This window comes from Sabethes cyaneus, chromosome 1 (assembly GCF_943734655.1).
Source record: "Sabethes cyaneus chromosome 1, idSabCyanKW18_F2, whole genome shotgun sequence".
NCBI lineage: Eukaryota > Metazoa > Arthropoda > Insecta > Diptera > Culicidae > Sabethes > Sabethes cyaneus.
In genome coordinates, this window is record NC_071353.1 from 2,227,398 (window position 1) to 2,251,786 (window position 24,389).

At 38.6% G+C, this 24,389-nt stretch overlaps 1 protein-coding gene across 1 annotated transcript in view; it reads left to right on the forward strand.

The window, feature by feature from the left end:
* The window catches only part of LOC128741255 (myosin-VIIa), a 63,549-nt gene that overhangs the window by 12,617 nt on the left and 26,543 nt on the right, over positions 1-24,389 (forward strand). Inside the window, exon 2 of the mRNA XM_053836936.1 lies at positions 22,532-22,650. Coding sequence (XP_053692911.1) covers positions 22,532-22,650 — 119 coding nt within the window. The remainder of the gene's footprint in view (positions 1-22,531; positions 22,651-24,389) is intronic.

A 24,389-nucleotide genomic window follows, 5' to 3' on the forward strand; every position in this document is an offset into this window, starting at 1 on the left:
AAGCTTGAGCTATGTTGCAACTTTGTTAGAAGTAAATTGCTCGAAGATGTTTTTTCTTTATCATTTTAATAGCTCGAAATTTTATAGACCAACTTCGTGTTTTGTTCTTTTGTTGTTAGGTCAGGCATTAATTTTTTTTTAAATACTGGTTTTTCCAATCGATGGAGGGAACGGTAGAAAACAATAACGAAACAAATGTGTTGATAGTATCTGAGGACGAGACAAGCCGTGAAGGGGAAAGAGCGGAAAATTAGGCACGGAAGGGCCATTGAAAGTCATTAAGTTTGTTATAAAATATTGAAAATTTCGATCAAACACACCGTTTTTCCAATATAAAATATTTAATTCGTTAGCACCATTGTTGGCTAGGTTCCTTTGGAAAAGCAGTCGAGCTAAATAAAAAATGACAAACATATTTGTTTGTCATTTAGCATGGAATGCCTCAGCTAGAAACAACACAGAGCAGCAAACTTTGAGTTCATTTTTCTTGAAATTATAATTTTGTCACTTGGTTCGGTCTGACTAAACATCGACCTATGGGATTGGAATTTTGCTTCTGGTAAAGGAAATGCCTGAACATTTGGGTACGCTTATAGTGAAGTTGCTCATATCGGCAAGTCGGTATACTAAATTTTGCAGCTGCTTGCAGTCTTCTACTGATCTTGCATCAAGGAATATTTCTATGTCATCCTCATAGTCCACATCCGCACTTCCATCCAGGTGGAATTACAAACTAACGTCGGTAATGGTCCTAAGTTACTTCTTCGTGAAAACCGTCGAAACGGCGGAAAGTCATTCTGCCCTGCCGTTCTGAATTCTATAATTGACTGATAAACCAGACAAAAGGTCAAAATTAAAATAGAAAAGTTTCCATAGGACAGAATATAAAGAAGAACACTTAATTCAAACCCGCGTTTCACGGCTTGAAGCTTAATACAAATGTCAACAAAGTATTGATCATACACAGCAGATTCGCAAACGATTCCATCGACATGTGAAAAAATCCTCCACAGCTAAAGCGCAGTCCATGTTGACTCCGAACCATGATTAGTAAATACGATTGAATTATTCCGCGGGGTTGTTTTATGAACCATGGTTGATCGTAAACGATTTCCCCGATCTGGTCACACTGTTCGAAATAAATTAAATTGTAAAACCAGCCCTTCAATTACTACCAACAGATAAATTACCTTGCTCTCCAGACTTTCAATGTAGTTGGAAATGCACCAAAATAACACTATCTGCAGTGTTCCGTGCGCTAGTTGGCCAAATCCGAGACCCGAAACTCGCTCATAGGTGCAGGTCACAATCAGCATTGCAATGATGGCCTGTGTTGAATAATATTGAATCAAGAAACTTGGAGACGTCAAACGTTGCATCTGACCAAGACAATCCAAATACTGCTGATGCTTCTGAACTGCAATTCCAAATTGATTCGTAAAATTATCACCATCAGCTGCGAGTTCGTCGAAAATATCGACCACTATCTCCAGCTCCGTCAACATTCCAGAAATATACGCGTTTATCCAAATGAAATTCATCATTGAAATTACACCACAAGCTAGTATTCCCATGTAGTTTAAAATTTTCAAAAGGTTCGAAACCCCCTCAAGAGTCTCACCCAAATCCATCTGAATGGTAAATTCTTCCTTCCGGTGGGCTCCGGTTAGAAAAAACAGAAATAAATTCGTAGGCGAAACTCCAACGGAGATTAAAGTAAACCAAGCGTTGATCCGAAAAGTGCGAGCCCGCTTGTCCCAACTAAGGTTCTGGACTGTTGTTCGATTCTGGCGCCTATTTATGAACGCTCGGACCAGATCCTGGTGCGTACTGGTGGATCGAATTACACAAACTTGCAGAAGTGTTATGCTGAATATCAACCACAAGCCAACCGTGTTGAGGAAAGAGTTTAGATCGTTTCGCAATTGGATGGCAGTATGCACCTTCCAACACTGCAGTAAATAGCAGAGCAAAAGCAATGTGGCAACGACAGCCCAGCAAAACTGTTGCTTCCGTGTCCACTGTTGTACATTGTAACCTGAAATGGTTTTAAATAAAAGTTTCAATCAAACAAAAATTTGTGCGATGCTCGCTTACCAATTAGAAATTCGAACGGTTTAAACAACACGAAATAATCTGTGTCTGGCTTGAGTTCGGTAATCTCTTTGCAAGATGCTTGCAAATGTAAGAAAAACTGCCGAACAGTTGCCATTCCGCGTGAATTGTAGGAACCGTACTGTTACAAATTATTTTATACGATAACATTTAGTATGTTGAACGACGGAAAATCACTATGATAATAGTAAGGCTAAAGTCAACTATCAATCAGCCAAATGAAACAATTGGCCGGATCTGCATAAATCATAGAAGTCCTTCGATTTATGCTGAATTTTTTTTCCTCTATAAAAAATTGATAATGAAGTGTAATTTTTCTTTTGCATTTAATATGTGAAGTATAGGGGAAAGTCATCTGCAATGAAACATTTTACATTTTTTTCCAGGCATTGTCATATTTTTTTGATTTGATTTGATTTGACAGCTACAGCGAGCTTTTCAGTCTATTTAAAAGTTCATATCTGTTGTTTTTTAGCTGTCTAAAAAAATGCAATCCTTTTGATTATACTCTATTTAAATTAGTTACAACCTCGTACATGAAGCTGTCATTTGGTCACACCGTTCCTCAGTAGGCGAGTGAAACAACGTGTACTGCATTTTGAGACACAGATTTTAATTGAAATTAAACCATTAACTTATTTTTTTGTTATAAAGAAAAGTTTAGAGACTCGGTTATAGAATGTTTTGTAAAAAAAATAGTGAAACAAATGTGTTAGCAAACAATTCGATTGTCATATTTTCCATTATTAACTCTTATTGCAATGTGATGCGAAATGATTGCAATAAAATTTACCTTAACTATATTTAAAAGTTAACTAATTTTTCTCAAACTACAACACCTGGTTCTCAAACATAAATTTTCAGGAAAATATAGCGGATCTTGAATGCTTTATGGACAAGCTATTTAAGTTGACTCACTGTTAGTCTCCCCTACACAAAGTGTCTCCCGTACACAAAGTGTCGAAGCACTAGTAAAGTTTTGCCTGTATTGTAAAGTTATCTAATATCGTTTGACTTGTATTCCATTTCCTCCATCTGCTCTATGCAGCTCTTGGAAAAAATTTCATTCTGAAACCTTTTTCTTTCATAAATACTAATAGTGCAGAACAACTTTTCTATGAATTTAATATGTAAATTATATACGAAATGCCGAAGCACTAGTAAAGTTTTGCCTACATTTTAAGTTCTCGCAAATTATTGGAGTCTTGTACCATTTGCTTAATAGTCTAGCTCCATACGTTAAGCAAACAAATTTTTAGGTTATCTCATCTCTTCCGTACAGTTTCATTTTTTAGAAATAAAGCAAGCTATCCGAAAATTAAGCGGAGTTAAGGCTTAAGCGTCTTTAAGATTTGATCCTTTTTATCGACAGACTTTGCAACTTTAGCAACACCGCCCAGCCGAGATTCGAACATATGACGATTGGTTTGTTAGACCAGCATCATATCTTGCAGCTAACTGGGAGGTTACGATGAATTGTGAATCATCTAAAACTTGCAGCTGACTGTTTACTTACTGTACGGTAAAGTTGGCTACGGTTGCATATTACATTCTGACTCTAACAATCTCTTACCTGGGTGAAATCCGTACAGATAGCGCCTGGCAAGGGCCCGCCCCTTGTAAAATTTTTAATGAAGTTCGATTCGACCCAGTCAGTCGTTCATTCAGGTTGTACTCATGAAACAGTTATGAACATTACCTTTAATTTAATTTAGCTTAGCTTAGTTTAGCTTAAAGGTTCGAATAACAATTATTGAATTAATTATCAATTTCATTGCCAAACATATACCCAACTATTGTTTAAATCGTATTTCTTTAACCTGTAATTCTCATTGACGTCACAGGCCTGGGCGACCATGCAAGTTTCGCTCTAATTCCCTTGTGAGTAGCATTAATTGATTTATCAAAAAAGAAAAGACTTCGCGTTCTGCCGTCCAACAAAATGAACATAGAAAAAGATACGATTGGAGTACATCACCATCGTTTTTAGTTTCAGTATTTGTTCGTTTGTTTTCGGCGCAGCTGAGGAAGAAAGTTTTATCATTCGGCTCCACTTTCCTATCTGCCCGCTTCTGTCTGTTAGACCATTACTAAGTGGCCAGAGTATAGGGTGAAAAAGTTGTTTCTTTTTTCAGACTAGCGGAAAATCGCCGACGTTTGATGGTTTGTAACGAATACAGCGCCACCATAAAATATCATAAAGTAGCTTCAAAGCTTAAAGTTGTGGACTACAACTAAAAGGTAGTTGAGAGTTTTTGAATCTCTGTCTGGCAGTGTCAAATGGAAGAGTGGAGTTAAATTGCTTCACAGCGGTTTGTTCAAATAACATTTGGATTTTACCACCTTCAAGCTGATGGTATGCGAAACCAGTAATTTTTCATTTGAAAATTAGATAAAACTGCCAGCTAACAACCTAAACGAAAATAAATCTCCCCGACAGTTTGTGGTCCTGGTTGAGCTACCTTATAATCAACTTCATTACTACATCATGAAACAATATGAAATATTCAAACTTCCCGTCACGCTGGTGGCGCAAACAAGCCGCCCAAAAGTAATTTTCACACTCTCGCATAAATGTACCACGCACTAAAGGCATGAAATGACCTTAACGATCCGGTCAGACGCAGCTGACTTTAGCTCCGATAAGGAAGCATGATTATGAAGCAGTTTCGCTGGGTTTTGCAGCAACAGATGCGAACCAAATGGCGACCCAGGGCCAGCAGTCGAAAGGGACTTGGCACTCCCTATTATAAATTCATATTTCGTTCAACGCCTAAACTATGCGGGTGAACTTTGCATATGTAAGATTTTTATAGTTTATTGCTTTTTTGTTTGTTATCTGACGATTGCTTTTAACTAGTTTTTCTTTTTAAAATCTCAATGCGAGGCAACAAAATCTGGCTAAATGGTAACAAAATGAAGTTGAAAATTGTGTTTCGTAGTACGGTGACGAAGCCATCTCGTCATACGTAATCACTGTTCACACTTTATTTCAAGTTATTTTAAAGGACACCAAAAAGTGCAAATAGTTTCCTGTGCGCTCTGATTTTACTAATGTTACTGAAGTATAAAGTACTCCAGAAACTATTTTTGTTATACAAAAGACTGGACTAAGAAAATAAAATACTGCGAAGAAAATGACAGGATCCCAAATTCATGCATGCACAAATGTTTGGATGGTTGATATCACTGATTAGAATTCAAATTTCGATGTTTTTACTCCGAGTAATCTGCTGATCTGCAGCTTTATTTACAGACGTTGGGAGTATCTTTACTAATAAAGATTAAGTGATACTCCGGAAACCGGACCCTCGAGGATGAACTAATGGCTCTGTAAATAGTTTAGTTTGCCAAAAATATTAGTTTAAATCATATAATACTCATATAATAAAAAAAGTCGTGTGGTTTAATGGTTGCCTAAAACTACATTTGTATGTTTAGGAACTGGAAACCGTACTACCCCGCACCTCCTAGTTTGGCTACTCAATTATACAAATTGAAGTATTTCCAGGCATGGCCACCTGGAGGCGCTAGATAGGGGCTTGGTATGGCTAGAGCTATGTTGGGCGCTTTTTCCTAGTTGCCTTCCCTATTTCATACCCTGTTATAAGAACCCAGGCATTAATGTGCAAAAAGCAAGTCCTTCAGAACTTGTCCCTTCTATATTGACATACTTCACAGCCAGCAGTTAGAGTACAGGACAGTTACGGGGCTAGTGCAACAATCCTACTGACTCTATCTAGCAGCACCATCTAGCCGAGATTCGAACATGCGACGACTGGCTTGTTCGGTCAGCATCGTATCCCAAAGCTAACTGGGCGGGATAGGCATTAATATGCATTTAATTTTAATATGCCGACTAAAAAAACGGTCGAAAAAAATCCGGGGGTTATAGCCTGCTCTAGAAATGAACACTAGTTCCGCCAATAGTTGTAGTAGGCCAACAAGCAATTCATCGAATCAGTAAACTACTGCCAGCAGTAGACTACCGAAGAATGAATTCGTAGGAATTTTGTACTAATTCTGAAATGTGACGTAGGACTTCGCCTTTGAGAGATACCAAATACCGCTCATTTAGCACAGAATAAAGAAAACAGAAGCTCAATCGGAGCCGAGGTCGTCTATGCAAGTGCAGCCAAGTTTAACTTCGATCATCGCCGATCGGAAACAAGCGTTTTAAACGATCGCTCGCGTGCTGCTGCTGCTGTTCCAAACGTACCGGTAATAGCGTGTGAAGAAGGGGATGATGATGATAATGACGGCAGTTCATGAGGGGGTTCCTCTCGAGCCGACAAACTTGCTTTTTGCCTTCGATGATGAGCTTATTTGATGTGGTTTGATCCGCTATGTTGAACCAGTGCTTTACGCTACTCGTATTTCGGTGAAAAAATAAAAACGAGCAGCTTTCTGCTGCTAATCTGGCGCGATCATGAAGCAGTAATCCAATTTTGCATGCTTATTTTGCCAATGAAAGTGGCTTTAGTTGTTGATCAGAAAAAGCGCTATTGAAACGAATTACTTTTATGTTTGTGTTTCGCCAAGAGAGTGATCATTCTCCCTTGCACGTCAGGGAAAATGGCACGGTATTGATGAAATCATTCTGCGGAAACTCTCATATCATGAAATTATCGTACACATCTCTATTTAAAGTGTCAACATCTTTCCAAAATATCGGCGATTAAGAAAAAAGCTTTAACCACCTTGGTTAAAATTGTACGAAATGCCGAACTACCGATGTGGGCAGTGCCACCGATAGATCGATAACCGGTTGCGGCACCTGGTCCTAATTGCCGCGTCATCCACTAGTATTTCGTTCACTTTCCATAAACAAGCCTAATTACCATATTTCATGCTATCCTGTGCGGTTCAGTTGTCTGCAATGGGCGTTGGCCGGTTTGCATCAAACCTGGCACTACCTTCCAATGTGACCCAGAATCTGCGCGCAAGCAGGAGGCAATGTTTTGCCTTTTTATGGAACAGTTTATACCCAATCTATGTCGCTTGATTGAATCTAATCGCCACCAACATTCACCGCTGCCTCTACGTGCTATTACTATTCAATTAATCCATATCAGAAACGATAGACGAGGGAAAAAAATGTTCCACCAAATCTGTCCGAACTCGGCGATTTTGCGATAAACATCGCGTGATACCGTCGTGCAGTGTCTTGCAAACTCAGAACAGAGCGCGCATTGTTTGTTCTGCCGCTTGTCAGCTGCTTGGTCGGGTTATCAAGCCGGTTCTATCTTACCACGCACCGCCGCTGCTGCCATCGCCAGCTGATTGCTATCTTCGACGGCTTGGCTAATGAGAGTTGAACTGTTCTACGAACTACGAGTCTGGTCCACACGCAGCCGGTTTCGATCAATAAATCTTTCTCGCCGGGGCAGGTCTATTGACGGACAGGTTGACATTTACCTATGCTACCTGTATAGATATTTGCTGATCCTATTCCAGTTAGCCACGCGATAAACGACAAGCCATATACTCGGATATAAATATAGGATCATGTTGGTGACCGGCCCCTGGACATGCAGTTATTTATTAACCACATAGAATCACGCAAATTATCCCTCCTGTGGGCTGTAGGTCGAAGCAAAGATATATGCCCTAATTCGATGCCGGGAATCGGCGAGAAACACGACTGAACATTTTCACCATCAATCACAACCCCTACCTTAGTATCATATTTGCGTGCGAAAAGTTGCCGCATTCTAAATTGAAACATTGTTTCATGATTATTAAAATTGCCACTGTCTGGCTACCGGAGACTAAACCTTTCTGAAAGGATTAGCCTTTCCCACTTTCTGATTTGTCGCTTTTCGCCTTCTCCATTCCATTGGTCAGCGTGTTGCAATTCAAACGGCGTGTAACCACAGCTTAGCGCCAAGCCGGTCTAATTGCATCAGAGAGCTGGGCACCTAGGGTTATTGATCGTGGTTCGGCCTATGCAAAAACTGATCCTGGTTCGGCCCATCAGCTTAATCATCGATAATTTATTGAATATTTAAAGATTTAAAGGCAAAATAGTTTTATAAGCTGCTTATATTATTTTTCTATGCATTGCCTTCATTTATTTGCCATAAAAATTAATGTAACTAGCTCAGATAATTAAATTTATAACGCATGTAAAAGTGGCTTCCAATGTCGTCATCAAAGCTGCCTTTTTAAACGCCTAGAAAGTGTTTTAGTCTGTGAAGTATAGGTTAAAATCAATTTTAAAACATAGTTTCATCTACATTCTTTCATTATTGGAAAGTGTTATTGCAAACAAAAAGCGAGATTACGACTTATTGAGAAAATACGATTTTAATTTTTTGATCTTAGTTCGGCCTACAAATGATCGTGGTTCGGCCTATCAGCTTCACTGAATCGCCGCTAGTGGTGCCGCGCTTCGCCCACGTTTTAACCAATTTCTGACTGCACGTACCACTCGTGTTAAATCTAAATGTTGGGTTTTATTCCATATTTTATTATTTCATGCATTTCAGAAACAAATTTATTATCATCCTAAAATTGAGCTTTTCTTTTAACAATAAATATGAGAGTATTTTTTCCAAAGTGGCGTACAAACTGGGTTGTAATGTGTCAGAGTTTTATGCAACCTTGTACACAGCTTCAGGGATTGTGCATGAAACGGAATTTGAAAAAAAAACATAGTATCGTGTTTTCCTAGAAAACTCAAATGGAAATTTCCGATTTTCATGTACATCACCTATTTTAAAAATTCATACCTGTGGAGCCAAGTATTGTAAAATAAATATTTTTTCATGGCAATGTAAGCAAATTTACTCACCGATCTAGAATAATACTATCTGGAAAAAAAATTCCACAAAATTTCATGATTGTGGGAAGTCCAAGAAAAAATCAATAAAAGTAGTATCACGAACTAATTGGAAATGAATTCCTTTTAGTTCTACTATAATTTGACTTACGTCACTTATACGCGTTTTTCGGTTATTTAGCGAGGCATATTTCATCAGCGTGGCAAATTTCTGCAGAAATTATAGTAGAACTAAAAGCAATTCATTTCCAATTAGTTCGCGACATTTCGCGAGTTCTACTAAGACGCTCGTAAATAATTTTTTATAAAAGTATGCTTTACTTTTTGATTTTTTTTAAAAGTTTTTCGGTTCGCCAATTTCTATTCATTTAACGATAGAAATTTAGCAATATTTTTTATCGCTGAATTAGGTGAAAAACCAATGACTAACGTCGGTGTATGACGGATTATTAGTTAACACAGTTGTTATTTCAATAGCAGCTATTTTCATTGATCCAATGGAAAATATTCTAAAATTTAATGTAAATTCTGTCTTTCTTCGAAGGCACCTTTTAGAATACAGGACAATTACGAGGCTAGTGCTTTGATCCTATTGACTCCTTGACGTCTGGTTTGTAAGATCACCTCGACTCCAACTGGGAGGAGAAAATTAATAACTGTATCTAAATTAACCTCATTTGAAATAACCACATTATTGTCTATGTACAAGCTTATTTAACACTGCTAGGTAGATAAGGTGAAAAAGATACTAAATTTAGCATCAAAAATACAACTGTACTACTTGTAATGCTTCAATATTCTTTTGAATATGACCGAAGAAAGTAAAAAATTGTCTGAATTTATGTAACTCGAAATAGTTACAATATTAACCATGTACAAGCTCATTTAACACTGCTAGGTAGATAAATTGAAGTAAGATACTATATTAGGCACCAAAAATAAGCTTATACCATTTCTGGTTGTTTAATATATAAAAACATTCGTTTTAGAAACTTTATATCGGAATAGGCCGAACCAAGATCATCAATGGGCCGAACCACGATCAACGTAGGCCGAACCAGGATCATAATTTGACTGTCATTAAAAATCAAATTATAAATCAACTGGTCTTCTAAGGTTTCTTCTAAATTAAGAAATAGAATCGTCTTTAATTATTCTTGCCATACATTGTAATTTTTTTCGAAAAACATTGTGATTTAGATTGATATACGTGCATTAGTCCAAGGGTGCTGTGTGAAATAATGAGAATAGGCCGAACCACGATCAATCACCCTACATGCTTTTTGTGGTTTTCTTCGCGGAAAGTCGACTTTTTTCGTTTCCTGTTTGCCAACAGCAGTGCAGTGATTCGATTGGGCTTTCAGAATGGATGTCGATGGTTGCATCGAGGCCCCGAGGGGTGGGTGCTTTTTTTTGAAAACTAATTTTAAAATTTGAAAATGTTGATACATTATTTCAGTTTAGGTAAATAACCAGTTCTTTATTTTGAGCGGGCGACAAATCTGACTTCCTAAAGAAAATAAGATCCAGGGTCTAATCATTGTATTACAATGTAACACTGGATTGGTACGTCATGAATTAAATGGAAATTTCTGTAAGTCTAGTAATTAGCACTTCCGTACACTGATTACAGACCAGCGCGAATATAATCGGCTCACAAGCATCGATCGTCGTTACTGTCGGTTGCTGGTTTTGCATTCCTGATTGAGATAGTCATCCACAGCTGGTCAAGTGAATCACCCATTGCATTGAGTAGTAATGCAAACGAAGGATAGTGTCGAACTGAATATAATTACACCGTCACTATACGACTTATTACTATGTTTCTGAACGTTACGTCAATAGTTCTTATCTAACATAAACAACTGTGGGAATAGTAACTATTTATAAGTAAACGTTTTACTTATTGTAGTGTCGACTAAAAGAATGATAAAAATTTTCTCCTAATCGCATGTGAATCAAATATAAATATGAACAGTACGTTGCTCACAATGACGGGAGGCTGTGTGCCTAATCCATTTTCCCGCATCTTCATTTCTCCGGCAAAAAATGGAAGGAAAATAGAAAGAAATGCGTAGCGATATATAAAAGTAATGGAAATCTTAAAATCTAAAAGAGGATGTCTCTATTTATCCTTTACAGCTTCAAACTTTACTATGAAAATTTGAATTCGTTTTTCGAGGACCTGGAGTGTATCTGAGCTCTTTAATGCTGACTATTCTGATATATAAAGTAGAATGTCTGTCTGTCTTTTATAGACTGAAAATTGCATTCAAGAATTTTTAGCAATAGGCAGAATTTCTGTGCCATTGCATAGTGGGAATCGACCGAAAAAACGGAACTTTTTGTTGCCGCTGTTTTTAAGGGGCAAAAAGTGACTTTTCTTATGTAAAAAATCACGAGAAATCGATTGATGATGGTCTCAACGCGCGGAAATATTTCGTGTTTCAAGATTTACAGTTCTCAGTGCCGTGCACTTTGGTCCGCAGGGAAAATAAAACATTCACGAAATAGCGAATGAAATGACTGGGTTAGATAGAAACAGGAATGATGCTTGTACTTTGGCCAAAAATTTTTTTACGAGAAGCAAGGTTGAGTGGGCGATTGACACTTTTGAACCCTTCAAATCATCGGGTAGGGATGGAATTTTTCCTGTACTGCTACAGAAGAGCAAGGCGTTTTAACAACTATTCTAACAAACCTTTTTCAATCAAGCCTGATACTAGGTCATATACCAGCAGTATGGCGACAAGTGCGGGTCACGTTCATTGCGAAGGCCTTCTTATTAGCCTAAAACTTATTATAAAACTTCACCAAAATCCTTCAGGCCGATAAGCTTATGGTCTGTTGTGTTAAAAACAGTGGAAAAAATAATTGATGAGCATATAGTCATCATATTTAGCCAAAGATCGTTTGAGCAAATATCAAGAAGGCAAATCCTTAATAATAGCAGTACAAACAGTAAGCAGTAAAAAAACTAGAAAAGTCTTTTGAAGCGAAATAAATTTCACTAGTTGTTTTCCTTGACATAGAAGGCGCATTTGATAATTCATCTCATAATTCAATGATTACGGCTATGACGAAACGTGGTTTCGATATATCCATTATCCATTGGATTAGCGAAATGTTATCAAAAAGGGAGATAACAGCAAACCTTGGAAGCTCATCTATAAGCATTAGAGCAGTAAAAGGGTGCTCACAAGGAGGTGTAATATCACCTCTATTGTGGTCTTGAATAGTTGATGATCTTCTTCAAAAGTTAACAGCGCTAGACTTTGAAATAATTGGCTTGGTAGATGATATAGTCATAATTGTTCGAGGAAAATTTGATTCTATTATCTATGCTGATAGATAATAGAATCTATACTTTGCCCTATATACTTCCATTGCATCAGTTTATACAATTAGAAGCTGAAAAGAGTGCTCTGAGGATCAAAAGATCAACGAACCTCTTTGAAGGTGATTTAACAGGTCATCTCAGTATTCTAAAATCTATTAGTATTAATCCTCTTGTAACCAATAATGAAGATTGGACGGATAAAAATACAACTTTAATCGAATATTTCGTGTACTTGAGCCTAGACGTGATTCATTGGAAGATGCTGGTCCGAATCTTCGTCCAGGCTCGATAGTTTTCTATACAGACGGTTCAAAAATGGACAATCAAGTGGGAGCTGGAGTAACTGGCCCAGGAATAGACATGTCAATTTCTATGGGCAGATGACCAACTGTATTCCAAGCTGAAATACAAGCAATTTTAGAATGTACGACTGTGTACATGCGCAGGAACTATAGATATTCAAATATATGCATTTATGTCTGACAGCCAAGCAGCTCTAAACGCTCTAAAGTTGACGACATGCACATCAAAACTTGTTTGGGAATGTATTCAATTACTCCAAAACTTTTCTTGTCGTAACCAAGTCAGCTTGTACTGGGCCCCAGGTCACTGTGGAATCGATGAAAATGAAAGAGCTGATGCGCTTGCAAGACTCGAATCGTCTCATCAATTTGTAGGACATGAGCCCTTCTGTGGCTTATCTGCTTCTGCTTTAAAAATGGAGCTAAAAGCATGGGAATGTACGAAAGTGGAATCAAATTGGGATAACACTTTCAATGCTAGGCAGTCAAAACGGTTTATCTCTCCAAACGTTTCAATGACTCGCAAAATCCTGGAGCTATCGAAGAAAGATCTAAGTATTTATACGGGTCTTATAACAGGACATTGCCAGAGCCGCTATCATCTGAAGCTAATGGGAAAACTTCAAGATGATATATGTCGCTTGTGTGGCATAGAAAAAGAAGTCTCGGAACAGCTGTTATGCCGATTTCCGGCAATTCTCAATAAAAGATTAAGGTTCTTCGAAAGAGGGCTGTTAAAACCCTCTGATATTTGGAGAACAACTCCCAGCGCAGAAGTGCACTTCATCCGAAGTGCATGGCAGGACAAATGCTATAAGTCAAGCAATGACGATCGCTTCTGATAGTGGTGCGTCATCTTGATAACATAGCTATAATAAAACGCGGGATATATCACAATAGATCAAACAAATGGTTGCAGTGATAAAAAAACCCAACATGAAAAAAAAAGTTCAAACACGCATCATTAGATTCTGGGAAATAGAATCAGGAATTAATGCTTCAATCAATTACACATGTGTCAGTCCACAGTTTTTTTCCGCTCGCTAGCCCTTTGTCTGTCGTAGTAAAATCAAAGAGACGAGGTTAAAGAAATATGAGCGAGGGATTAAAGTTCCCATAATTTCTTTGAATACATTATTAGCATTTTTAGTATCATTACAAATCATTTTGTAACAGAACGTTGTCGGTGTTGCTTCAGAATGGTTGTCAACGTTCAGCAAACTTTCCTCCGTATGTGGAGTTTCCGTGAGGAAATATTCGAACTTAAGGCGGATACCGATTACTTTCATCTATTGAAGCCGTTCGAAATTTTTATTGGTATCATGCTAACAACATATGAATATTTTTATCTATTACAAATTCTCATTTATAACAACTGCAGGCTACAACATGCATTCATGGACTCGGAAGCAACGCTTTTGTTGGGCTTTGATGGTAATATGGCTAATGCTGTTGTACTTGCACCAGTCTTGGAAGACGTGGAATTCCATCGTTGTGTGGGTCGATCTGAGCCATTTTCTCTTCATGACTGGCCTCTGGTTGACCTATGGGACAACGATTGCACAGGTTTGCATTATTCGGTACACCCGCACGCACCAGGACGTAGTTCGAGCGTTCATAAACGAGCACCAAAATTGGACGAAACATCGTAACCGCAGTTGGAGCAAACGAGTCAGGTCTTTCCGAATCAACGTTTGGTTCACACTGATTTCCGTTACGGTTTGTTTCGTGAATACAGTTATGTGTTTTTTAGTCGGTGTTCACCGGCAACCTGAACTTAGCGTTGATTTAGATTTGGGCGCGGATCTGGGGTCGGTTTCAAAGTTTATTAAAATGTTAAACAACGCAAGGTTTTTCGTATCTGGATTAACTCCAGTAATGAACTTCGTTTGGTTAAATTCGTTGCTTAATGGAATGTTGACCGAGCTGGAAATATTGGTTGATATTTTCGAGGAACTTGAAACCATTGGTGATAACATAACGAAGGCCTTTAAAATGGCAGATTGTTTGGCTCACATGCAATGTTTTTTTATTCAGTATTATTCAACACTGGCCATCATTGCTTTAGTGATAGTATTAGCGAGCTACGGAAAGGGCTCGGGTTTTGACGTGGGTGCCCTGGCGCACGGAATAATACTATTCTTACAATTTTGGTACATTTGCAACTACATTGAACGCCTGGATGAAAAGGTAGGTTTAGGCCATTGGAAAACCTAATTCTACAATTTCGTTTTTTTCGAACAGTGCAGTCAGCTAGGTGAAATCGTTTACGGTCGACCATGGTTTACGAATCAGCATCGTGAAATGTCCGGTTCGTACTTATTGGTAATAGAACGGAGTCAGCGTGGATTGCAGTTCAGTTGCGGAGGATTTTTTCGTATGTCAATGGGAGCACTGGCCGATATGCTTCTTATGACGAACACTTTGCTGACATTTATAATGAATTTTAAACATTGACTCGGAGAATTACGACTAGAAAATCTGACCTTTAGAATAAAAGAAAATGGGCAAAACTGTCACTATCATAACAAACTCTTTTAGATAATTTAAGTTCTTTAATCAAGTAAAGGTATTTACAGAATTATTGACGAAATGAGTTATTTCACAAAAAGTAAACAGTAAGCTGGAATAATTTGAGAAATGCGTTTCCACACCGTAATATTCGACGACATTGAATATCAAAATTAGAACAGTGGTGTAGAAATACGTTCCACTCTCCTCTTTGTTATTGAACAGGACCGAAAAATTTTTGAAGTAATGGTTGGAAAAAGCAAAAGCATAAGCATTGCTGAAATGGAATTGCGATTAGTAGAAGAGGGATTCATTTTAGTGGCTGATGTGATCTATTGACGAAAGCTAAACGACGACTAAAATGTTCGCTCTTTGTGAAAACTATTGTGAATCATTTCATTTTTTCCGTAGAATTTTGAAAACCTTACCAGTGTAATGTCCTTTTGCTTAAGGTTTTCCGGAGTAATTGTCACTGCCATAGCTACTTTATCCTCTTACATCCCAAATACGCAAGAAATGGTTAATCTTTTTAGTCTTAGTTGTAGCTTTTCAGCTATTCATGTAGCATCATCTGTTTTTAAACCTAATGCAAAGAAGGGGCCCAGTTTATAAGACTTAGTACAGAGAAAAGCAGTCACTGGTAGTATAATTAGTTAGATCTCACTATAGGCTCAAGTTGTTTACTATCGGCTGCGACTCGTAAATTTTGTACGTTTGCAAGCCAAAAAATTCTCCATACACTTTTGTACCGAAAATGAAGCAAAAAAAGGCAAGGCAACCAATGTCGAAGGGGTACTCAAATCGGCCGTCATCCATTCCAAACGATGGCAAACGACCGTTATCATCTTTTTTTATCGGTTGCCACAGCATAATTGTTGTTCATGACGGATGGGTGATTTCACCACTATAACGTGTGTATATGTTTTTTCAGAGGAAGAATTATGTTTCGCTCCATAGATTATCTCCATCTAATTGCTGGAAATCCGAAACCATTGATCAATTTCGCTAACTAGTATGGTATAGCATCATGCATTTCTTCTATTCACAGCAAATAATCGTCACGGTTTGAAGATATTTCTAATCGTTTTGAGCGAATGTTAGGAGCTATCGACATTCAAGTTTGTAAATACTAACGACTACTGAGAATTGTAAAATGTTATGAGTCAATAGAAAGTGTCCATCTTTTTCTTACAAACTAAAATATCACCTAGACCTAGCATGACAATCCGTTTCGAAGGCAGTAAAGTTCGTCACCCGTTTGGGGAATAAATTACTATTACTACACCGACATGTGAATAAGCGTTTCTCATATTTGCTTTTCCAATTTCCGTTTTCCTTATTCCATGATGGTGCAGTATCATGTTGTCTTCGACTCTATCGCAACCAAGCCAAACGTAGGACTTCATGTGTTGTTACTGCTTTTCATTTGCATAACGTTCTCTTAATTCGGTCCTTCCTATAATCACACTCCCGCGAGCCTCTACGTGTTTCTCGCTGTTTACGAACAAACCTGGGGTGTGGTTTAATGGAGTAAATTCTGTCAAATTCTATTCTGTGCATTTTTGCGTTTTAGAACCACTCTAGCGGGTTCGTTCATCACTCGCCTTCCTGCTTTCCTGTTCACGGCAGACTGAGCCGGAATGACGGTGATGATGATTGCAAAGACCACTCCGTTTGCCAGCCACATGCGATCGATTCCAGAAGCAGCCGACCAGCGCGATTCTTCTTGCCTTTATTACTTTCTTCGGCAAAAAAATAAAGGAAATGAAAATAAAAAAATATCATTGTACCCATTTTCCAAAGGGAACAACACTTGTTTTGTGCGATTCGAATATGGAAGGATCTTCTATTCGAGACAAACTAGCAAATTACATCGCGAAATTGACAAAGTTTCCCTCGTCCGGAAGTAATTTAACCGAAGATGGTTCCTTACTCCTTGATTTCTTCAAGCGGATATGCGCATGGAACCATGTCCAATTGCGGACGACTACAATGTTGCTATACAGTCTGTCTGGATCCGGGTGCCAGCCTTGAATGATTATTCCACCAAGGGCTTTTTTCTCGTTATATACATTGTACGATTTCACTTTTGTTCGAGATTAATTATGAAACCGAAAGAACGAAAAAGTAAACAAAAAGCTTGATATCACGAGAAACCGTTGCACCAGTCATGGTGCAGTCAGTGGGGAAATTTGCAACTGATGATTTCTCCAGTCAGCACTGGAGCACTGGAATCGCTGCGTGGTATCGGTTGGAACAACAATGACCATCCGTATACAATCCGTGGAACCCCGCAGGCTTTAATGGTCATGCCCATTCACTAGTCCAGCCTCTCAAGTCTGGCGGTGCGAGAGTTACTGTCCATTCGGTGTTGGAGTCTGTTCATAAAAGTGATCCTCCCCCGTTAAGTTTTATCTTTCTTTAGTGCGTGCTTTGCGTCACCTCCTAAGTTAAATTATAAGTTTGCAGAAAATAATTTTAACTAACTTTTGGGAGTGTAAAATTAATTGATTTGTGAAAAAACTGTGCCAAAAATCAATCATAAGGATGGCGACAAGCAATAAAAGACTTCTTACTGTGAGACTTGTTTTTATCGTGTATCAGCGAATATCAGACTAAGGGTATATTTAAGGCTCAGACATAATTATTACGTTTCAGAAATTTGAAAAAAAAAAATCATGAAAAAATTGTCAAATTTCCACAACGTATTAAAATCCATATGCATTGTGTCTGGGCTTTAAGTCTTGCGGTTTCCTGCTGTGCACACTGCTTGACAAAAAACTTAAAAAATCTAACCTAGAGTAGTGCCTTGTCCTAATAAACAAAGCAACAATAGTAATGTAACGACACACGGAATGATAACTTCATTCGCTTTTATTAAATTGGGAGATAACTAAAATTTTAACACTTTTCAACTAGTGTTAATAAACGATAGTGAAACTTGTTTTGTGTCTCCCTCGGTTACGTCTACGTAAGGTATGCCGATTCGAACGACCCCAAGCAGCTGCCGACTGGACTGGGATGAAACCTGTCCTCACCGCTTTTCGCTTCAAGGTTAGTTGTCCGACCGGCCTGCTATGCAATCGTTTCGCCGTACAAAGGCTTTTGCGTCGGCTGGAAGGAATTATTCTTCTTTGTTTCTCGGACCGCCTGCAAGCAGCTGATAGTAGGTACCGTAAATTCGGGTGAAATTGATCACTTTTGGAGGAAAAGGAATTCAAGAAGATGATCCAATTATAAAATAAGTAGGGTATGTTGCTGCTTCGTCGTAACTAACTGCCTATTCCCGTCCATCCAACAAAATTACTAAAAATGTCAGCGATTTTTATGACACACAATGCAAAATTAGTTATTCCCTAATAGGGGTTATTTCTGATTCCCGTCGCATTAAGGAAATCCACTCTAATTTTCATCATTTCATAGGTAGATGTAATGAATACCACAAAAATTCTTGTGCTGATTTGACTCAAACACATTTACCTTCCGATTCGTGCACTTTGAATTCACTAAAAAGCGATTAGTAAAGCATTCTATTGAAATTACGCAACTGACTTTATTTCTAAAATTCGTCGTCCTACCGTTTTAAACTCCGTCCATGGAAATTTTTCATCGTCTTCGTCATCGTCATCGTCATCGAAATAAAAATCACAATAATGTTTACGAAGCTAGCGCGCATGTATTTGTGTAGGACGGCATGATAAATGTTATTCTGCAACATTTCTGCTGGTCATGCAAGTTTTCCCGGCTGCAAAATAACGACAATGCGTTGCGTAAGTTATTTTCATTTTATGAATGACGGAAATTGAAACGATTAGTCGATATTTTCTTCTTCGTCGCACGAAAAAACGTAGGAAATTTGGCTGCTAGGAAATATTTAATGAAAAAAGCGCTTATATAGAACTCAGCTTTGATTGATCGCGTATAATAGTCAAAACTCTACAAGCTACAAGCAGCTTCGGCTGTTGCTGCTTCGCCGGATAAGGCAACGAAGACATCCAAATTTACCAAAAAGAATCGTATTATTACATATATGGATACATCCTACTATAGCTACAAAGAGACTTACGTCAGAGACAGTCGTGTCTTGTGCACAACCCCTCAGCTTTTTAACATAGGAATACGTAGAGCTGTTATTTATAAAGATACGTTTTTGGGTAAATAAAGTACAAAAGGGAGTAAGGAAAATAAATAGGTACACAACGAAAACTGTTCTTTGAAGGTTACCGTCAGAAACAGACGCTATCAAAATTTCGAGAAACATCTCCACACTATCTTTATCTGTTTGCAACGTATTCCGAACATTCTAGCAATGGCGATCCGTTCGCATGTTGAATTTATTCATTCGACAGCTAACAAAATTCAGCTGGATAAAAATATTATCATTCGTTCATGATTTCGCTTGCAATGACACACACGCAATACCAATTTTATTTAGATAGTATACTCTCATTGGCTGGTTCAAGAATTTCACTGAACAACTTACTACTACATATTCCTAGGGCCTGCTCTTCGATTCCATTTTATGTAGTTGCGAAACTGATTAGTACAACACGACGAGAGCATTGGTTCAGTGATCTCATTGAACAAGCATACCAACACATTGTTCCTGGTGCTAATTCAGTATCAATGAAGGAAGCAAAAAGTAAAGAAACTGACTAAAGAAATGACATCGGAGCTCAGTCACTCGCGGCCTCTTGTCATCATTAAACCTAGTTTGCTCAACGATGATTGTTGTGCGTGACTCTGTTCAAAGTTGCTAGAAAAAGTTCCAACAATATTTTTTCGAGTTCAACATTTAGGCGATTTTATGAACTGTACAATACAAATTTGATTGCCTGGTGTTTTCGTTAGGCAGCACGGATCGATTTCCTGATGATACGATGATATTTGTTACCGTTTGCTGGAGTTAATATTTTCTGCCGCGTTCATCGATTGATACTCCGCAAGTTTTCGAGCAAAATATTTAGAAGTTTTCGTCGCGATTCATGCGCACTTGGTTTCGACGAACCGAAAATGAGTTACTTGTCACTTCTTTAGTCAGTTTCTTTAGCAAAAAGATAATGAAACTATTACAACTTCCACTCAATATGAAAATAGAGTGTAGTTGCCAAATCTGCTTGCATCATTCGTAAAATTATTCTCATTTGCTGGTTCAGCGATACCATTGACCAACTTATTACCACATATTGCTGGCGGAGTTCTGCAACTCCAGTAAATCACTTAGAGGTTTTGCATCGACTGATAAATTACATGAGGACGACAAAGGGCGACTTGATTGGTTGCCAGTCGCCAGTGATAAATTTTACCCGACGAATTAATTTCACTCGAGTCGACGGTATCTATACATAGTCTGTCAGCGCGGGGGCTGTGGCAAAAACTGCAGCTACAACAACGGAATACATTACCCGTTCCAGAAGGCCGGAGTTGACAGCTTCGGGTATTCAACGTGTTTTACTTTGACGATGTCTTTTGATCGTTTCGAATTGTTGTTATTAATTATTCTGATAGTCTGTTATGTTTTGTTCTGTTAACCGAATCTTTCATTACTGATGACTGCAAACACTGAATGAAACGCTTCAATGTAGAAACTTATTATATGCAACTAGTATGTATGTATTCAATGTCATTTACATGTTTTGTTGTTTTTAGCTATAAAACATATAGCATATCTATAAACAGCAATCCCATGAAAAAAGTACCATCGAAATTTAAATCTGTATATCTCTTACTTTCCGAAACTTATTTTTATTTGCCGCATAAGTTGTTTCTTTCTGAGTTAGGGTGGTGCTAAAAATTTTCATTTTTGCTGTCTTTTATTTGTTTCGACAGATAAAGATCTACCAACAGGATTCTTTAGCCGACAGCTCAGGAATTTATAAACTGAACAACCAAAACTTTTGCTAAGAAACTTTCCATGTGTCATGTTTCCTAAAGAGCCATGTTCTGCACTTTGTTGCCCACAAATCAACATATCTAGCTTGACAGTAAAATAGTAGGTAATCCTAAACCGACACTTTTCAGCAGCTTCCTGTAACTCTTGCCGCTCTTCAACTACACCTCCTAAACAAGTGGGCGTACTTCCGTCAAACCTTTTTCCGGCTTATCGAAATTTTGTCATAAACGCAGCTTCATTCCGCGTCCCTAGCTGGGATGACTCAAAACGGAATTTCCCAATCGGGGATGATACGGCGGTACAGCGAAGCGAGAAGGATTCATTTGATGATATTGAGCTGGGGAAAGTTTTCGCTTGGTGGTCGGGGTCAAAGGACCGACTGTCGCTTGGATACCGACGATGGTGTAATTTAATCGCTCTTTTATGGCACACAATACGAGAACTAACTGGCAGGCGAAGCATTACATCTTTCCGATTGGAGTTTCGAAAGGCACGCAGGAAACGTGCCACTGCTCTTCCCTGCTGAGTCATTGCCAGTTAAATGGAATTGGATTCGGCACTAAATCAAAATATGAACAGTCTTATTTGGGTTGGCGGTTTCTCTGATTGACTGGTTACACAATTGTGCGCTTGCCGAGGGTTTCGTTGGCCGACTATACTGAGTCGGTTGTGACAGTCAAGCGGCAGGGGAGCTTGATAGATATGGACAGTAGCGGTTTACTTTGAAAGTGGTCGGATTGGTTGGAGCAATGATAAGACTTGGACAGATTCGTGAGAAAATCATGATACGATCTACAATGTTGTTTAACAGTTTGACGGCAACGGCAGGGGTCCGTAATCGAAATTCGCACAGCAAGATCAATTCGCCAGCGATCGGGTGCAATTCTGTATTTCAGTATAATTATTGCCTTATTATTACATTATGTAAATAAAAAGACAGCTCTATCTTGACTTGGACGGCTGAATGGGTATGTTAGACATTGCAATCGTGTTTCCCTGGAACGTGGAACGGTTTGATTCGCTTGTAGCAACTGCGATCTAAATATTGCCTCTAGTTTCTCGTGCAGGGCTCTAACGTTCAGCCATAATATACTGATTAATCGTTATATTATAATAAGATACTCGTCGGACAGCCACTGGACCTAAAGTGCCATAGTTAGTTTGAACCTAACAAGACACAAATCAGACTTAAGTGAACACATTGTAACACTCCATGACGACTTAGTGGCTGCGGTTGGCTATTCGGTTTGCGATTTATCTGTGGATGCAATGGTTGAAATGTCAGCTTAACAGATTGTCAGGATTTCTATCGGCTGTTATTCCATATATTAACAGAGCAAATAAAACAAATGCTGGGCTGTTTGCTGAAAGCGATTCGTAAAACTCTATCCTGTAAAGGTGTTTTTGAACCTGAAATTTTATCTCTTAGCGACCTTCCGATATAAAACTATGTCACCTAATAAACAGGGACTACCTACACGGTGGTGCGTAGGTGCTAACAATCGTGGCACGTGTTCGACCTTTCCGAAAGATATCTTAACCAAGCCCAAGTTATTTCATTTTATTTTCTCTTCTTTTAATTTCAGGCCGCGTTGGCTCGTCGTCCCCGGAGAAGGGTGTTCCGGATATGACCTGCATTTCGGACATCGATGAGAATGGAATCAATCGCAACCTTAAAGTTCGCTACGAACGCGATCAGATTTATGTATCCTTTTTCGAAATGAACTCAGATAACATAACGAACGGTAATATGGAAGGAAATCAATATTGAGGGTGTAACTGCTTACGAAACATCTGATGTCTGCATGACAGCTGTAAGCGAAAAGAAGCTTGAGATGGCTGGCATCCGAGACGGTTATTAAATGGGATTACCATGCATATATTGGCTTAGAATTTTTCAACTAATTTCGTTCCATTTTCATTAATTTTGTTCTGCTTTGGGTGATAGAATAAGAGCCGCTAGGGCGTGCAGTGCGTGCAGCAGAACTTCATGACAGCCAAGCGAGCGAACAAGCAGGTGCAGATAGTTTGGTCGGCAGATGGAAAAGGTGTTGAGGCGATTTATCAATTCCGTGTTCATTTATTAGACGCGGTGTTCAGTGGTATGGACTAATACGTTTCGCTTAGTGGATAGATAATCTTAGTTTGCTTATTTGATGGAATGTTTTAATGGGGGAGTAGCAGATATAAATCTGTGTAAGGTGATTTATGATGATAACAAGTAAGCTGACAGTCGCTGACATAAGTTATAGTTGTAAAATTTAATGTACTGTCACAGCTTTCTCAGTGTTTGTAAATTTATCAGCATGCGTCGCTTTGGATCGGACAAAAACTGCTCGAAAAATCCCGATTCAATGTGACAGTTGACACTGATGGGTTTGCGCGAAACGAATTCGTGCTCTTGGGGATTAACCCTCGTGAGCCCATCACGACAGGGTACATCCATTAGGCAAATGAACCTAATAGCGTTTAACAATTAAATTTACGACAGCCGTTTATGATTCGTGACAGCAGCCGTGGGTGTTGCTGCTCCGACGTTTTACTATCACTGCCCCGCGTAGGAAGCGGGAACGCGACGCAGCACGTGTTTATTTATTATTGGCTTGTGCATTTTGCCGCTAGAAGCTGCTATAATACTTGGAGAGCGGTCAATTGGCTGAAACGGGTCGTTTACTAGACTATAGTCACGACTAGGGATTGAAGTTATCCGCCAATTGAATCTTTTGGAAGCCGTACAATTTACTTTGTTCGCTCTGGTACATACATTTTACACGGTCGCTCTCACGCTGTTGACCGGACGTCGGTTGGAAAATTGCTTCCTTTAAATGCTTTGAAAATCACTGGCACAATATACTTTGCGTCGTGTGGTATTTGGAAGTGCAGTGACAAATTTTTCCCTACATCTTGTTTTGTTGCCAGGACGAATGTACATAACCTTTAAAGTACCATTGCCTTTGACAAGTAGATAATGAGAAGTCGTAGACAAAGCTCCAACTAATTAAATTTCTGTGCGACGTTTTGAGTAAAGGTTGAACACGAAAGAATCTGGACATCCATGCCATTTTCAAAAGTTCACATATTCAAGTTGAGACTATAAGTCAGTACCCTGAACATGGGCAAACCATATGGTCATTACTCATAAACATTGGGGGAAGTGGATGGCTTCAACAAACACTTCATAGTATCGTGCAATGTACAAATATCGTATACATTACAAAGTACGAAATAAAACTTTTGACTGATTTTTCATTGTAGTATGAAATTTTCGGCCAATCCTCTTGTTAATTAAATTAACTGAATTATTGAATTCACTCAACGCAATAAAACGCCGCTACTATTAAAATAGGTTTTTTAAGCTCAAGGATTTGAAAAATTTGTCCCAGATGACCAATGTCCCGGTTGGGGTCCCGCGTTGATTATTTTTTATTGTGCCGGTTGAATGTT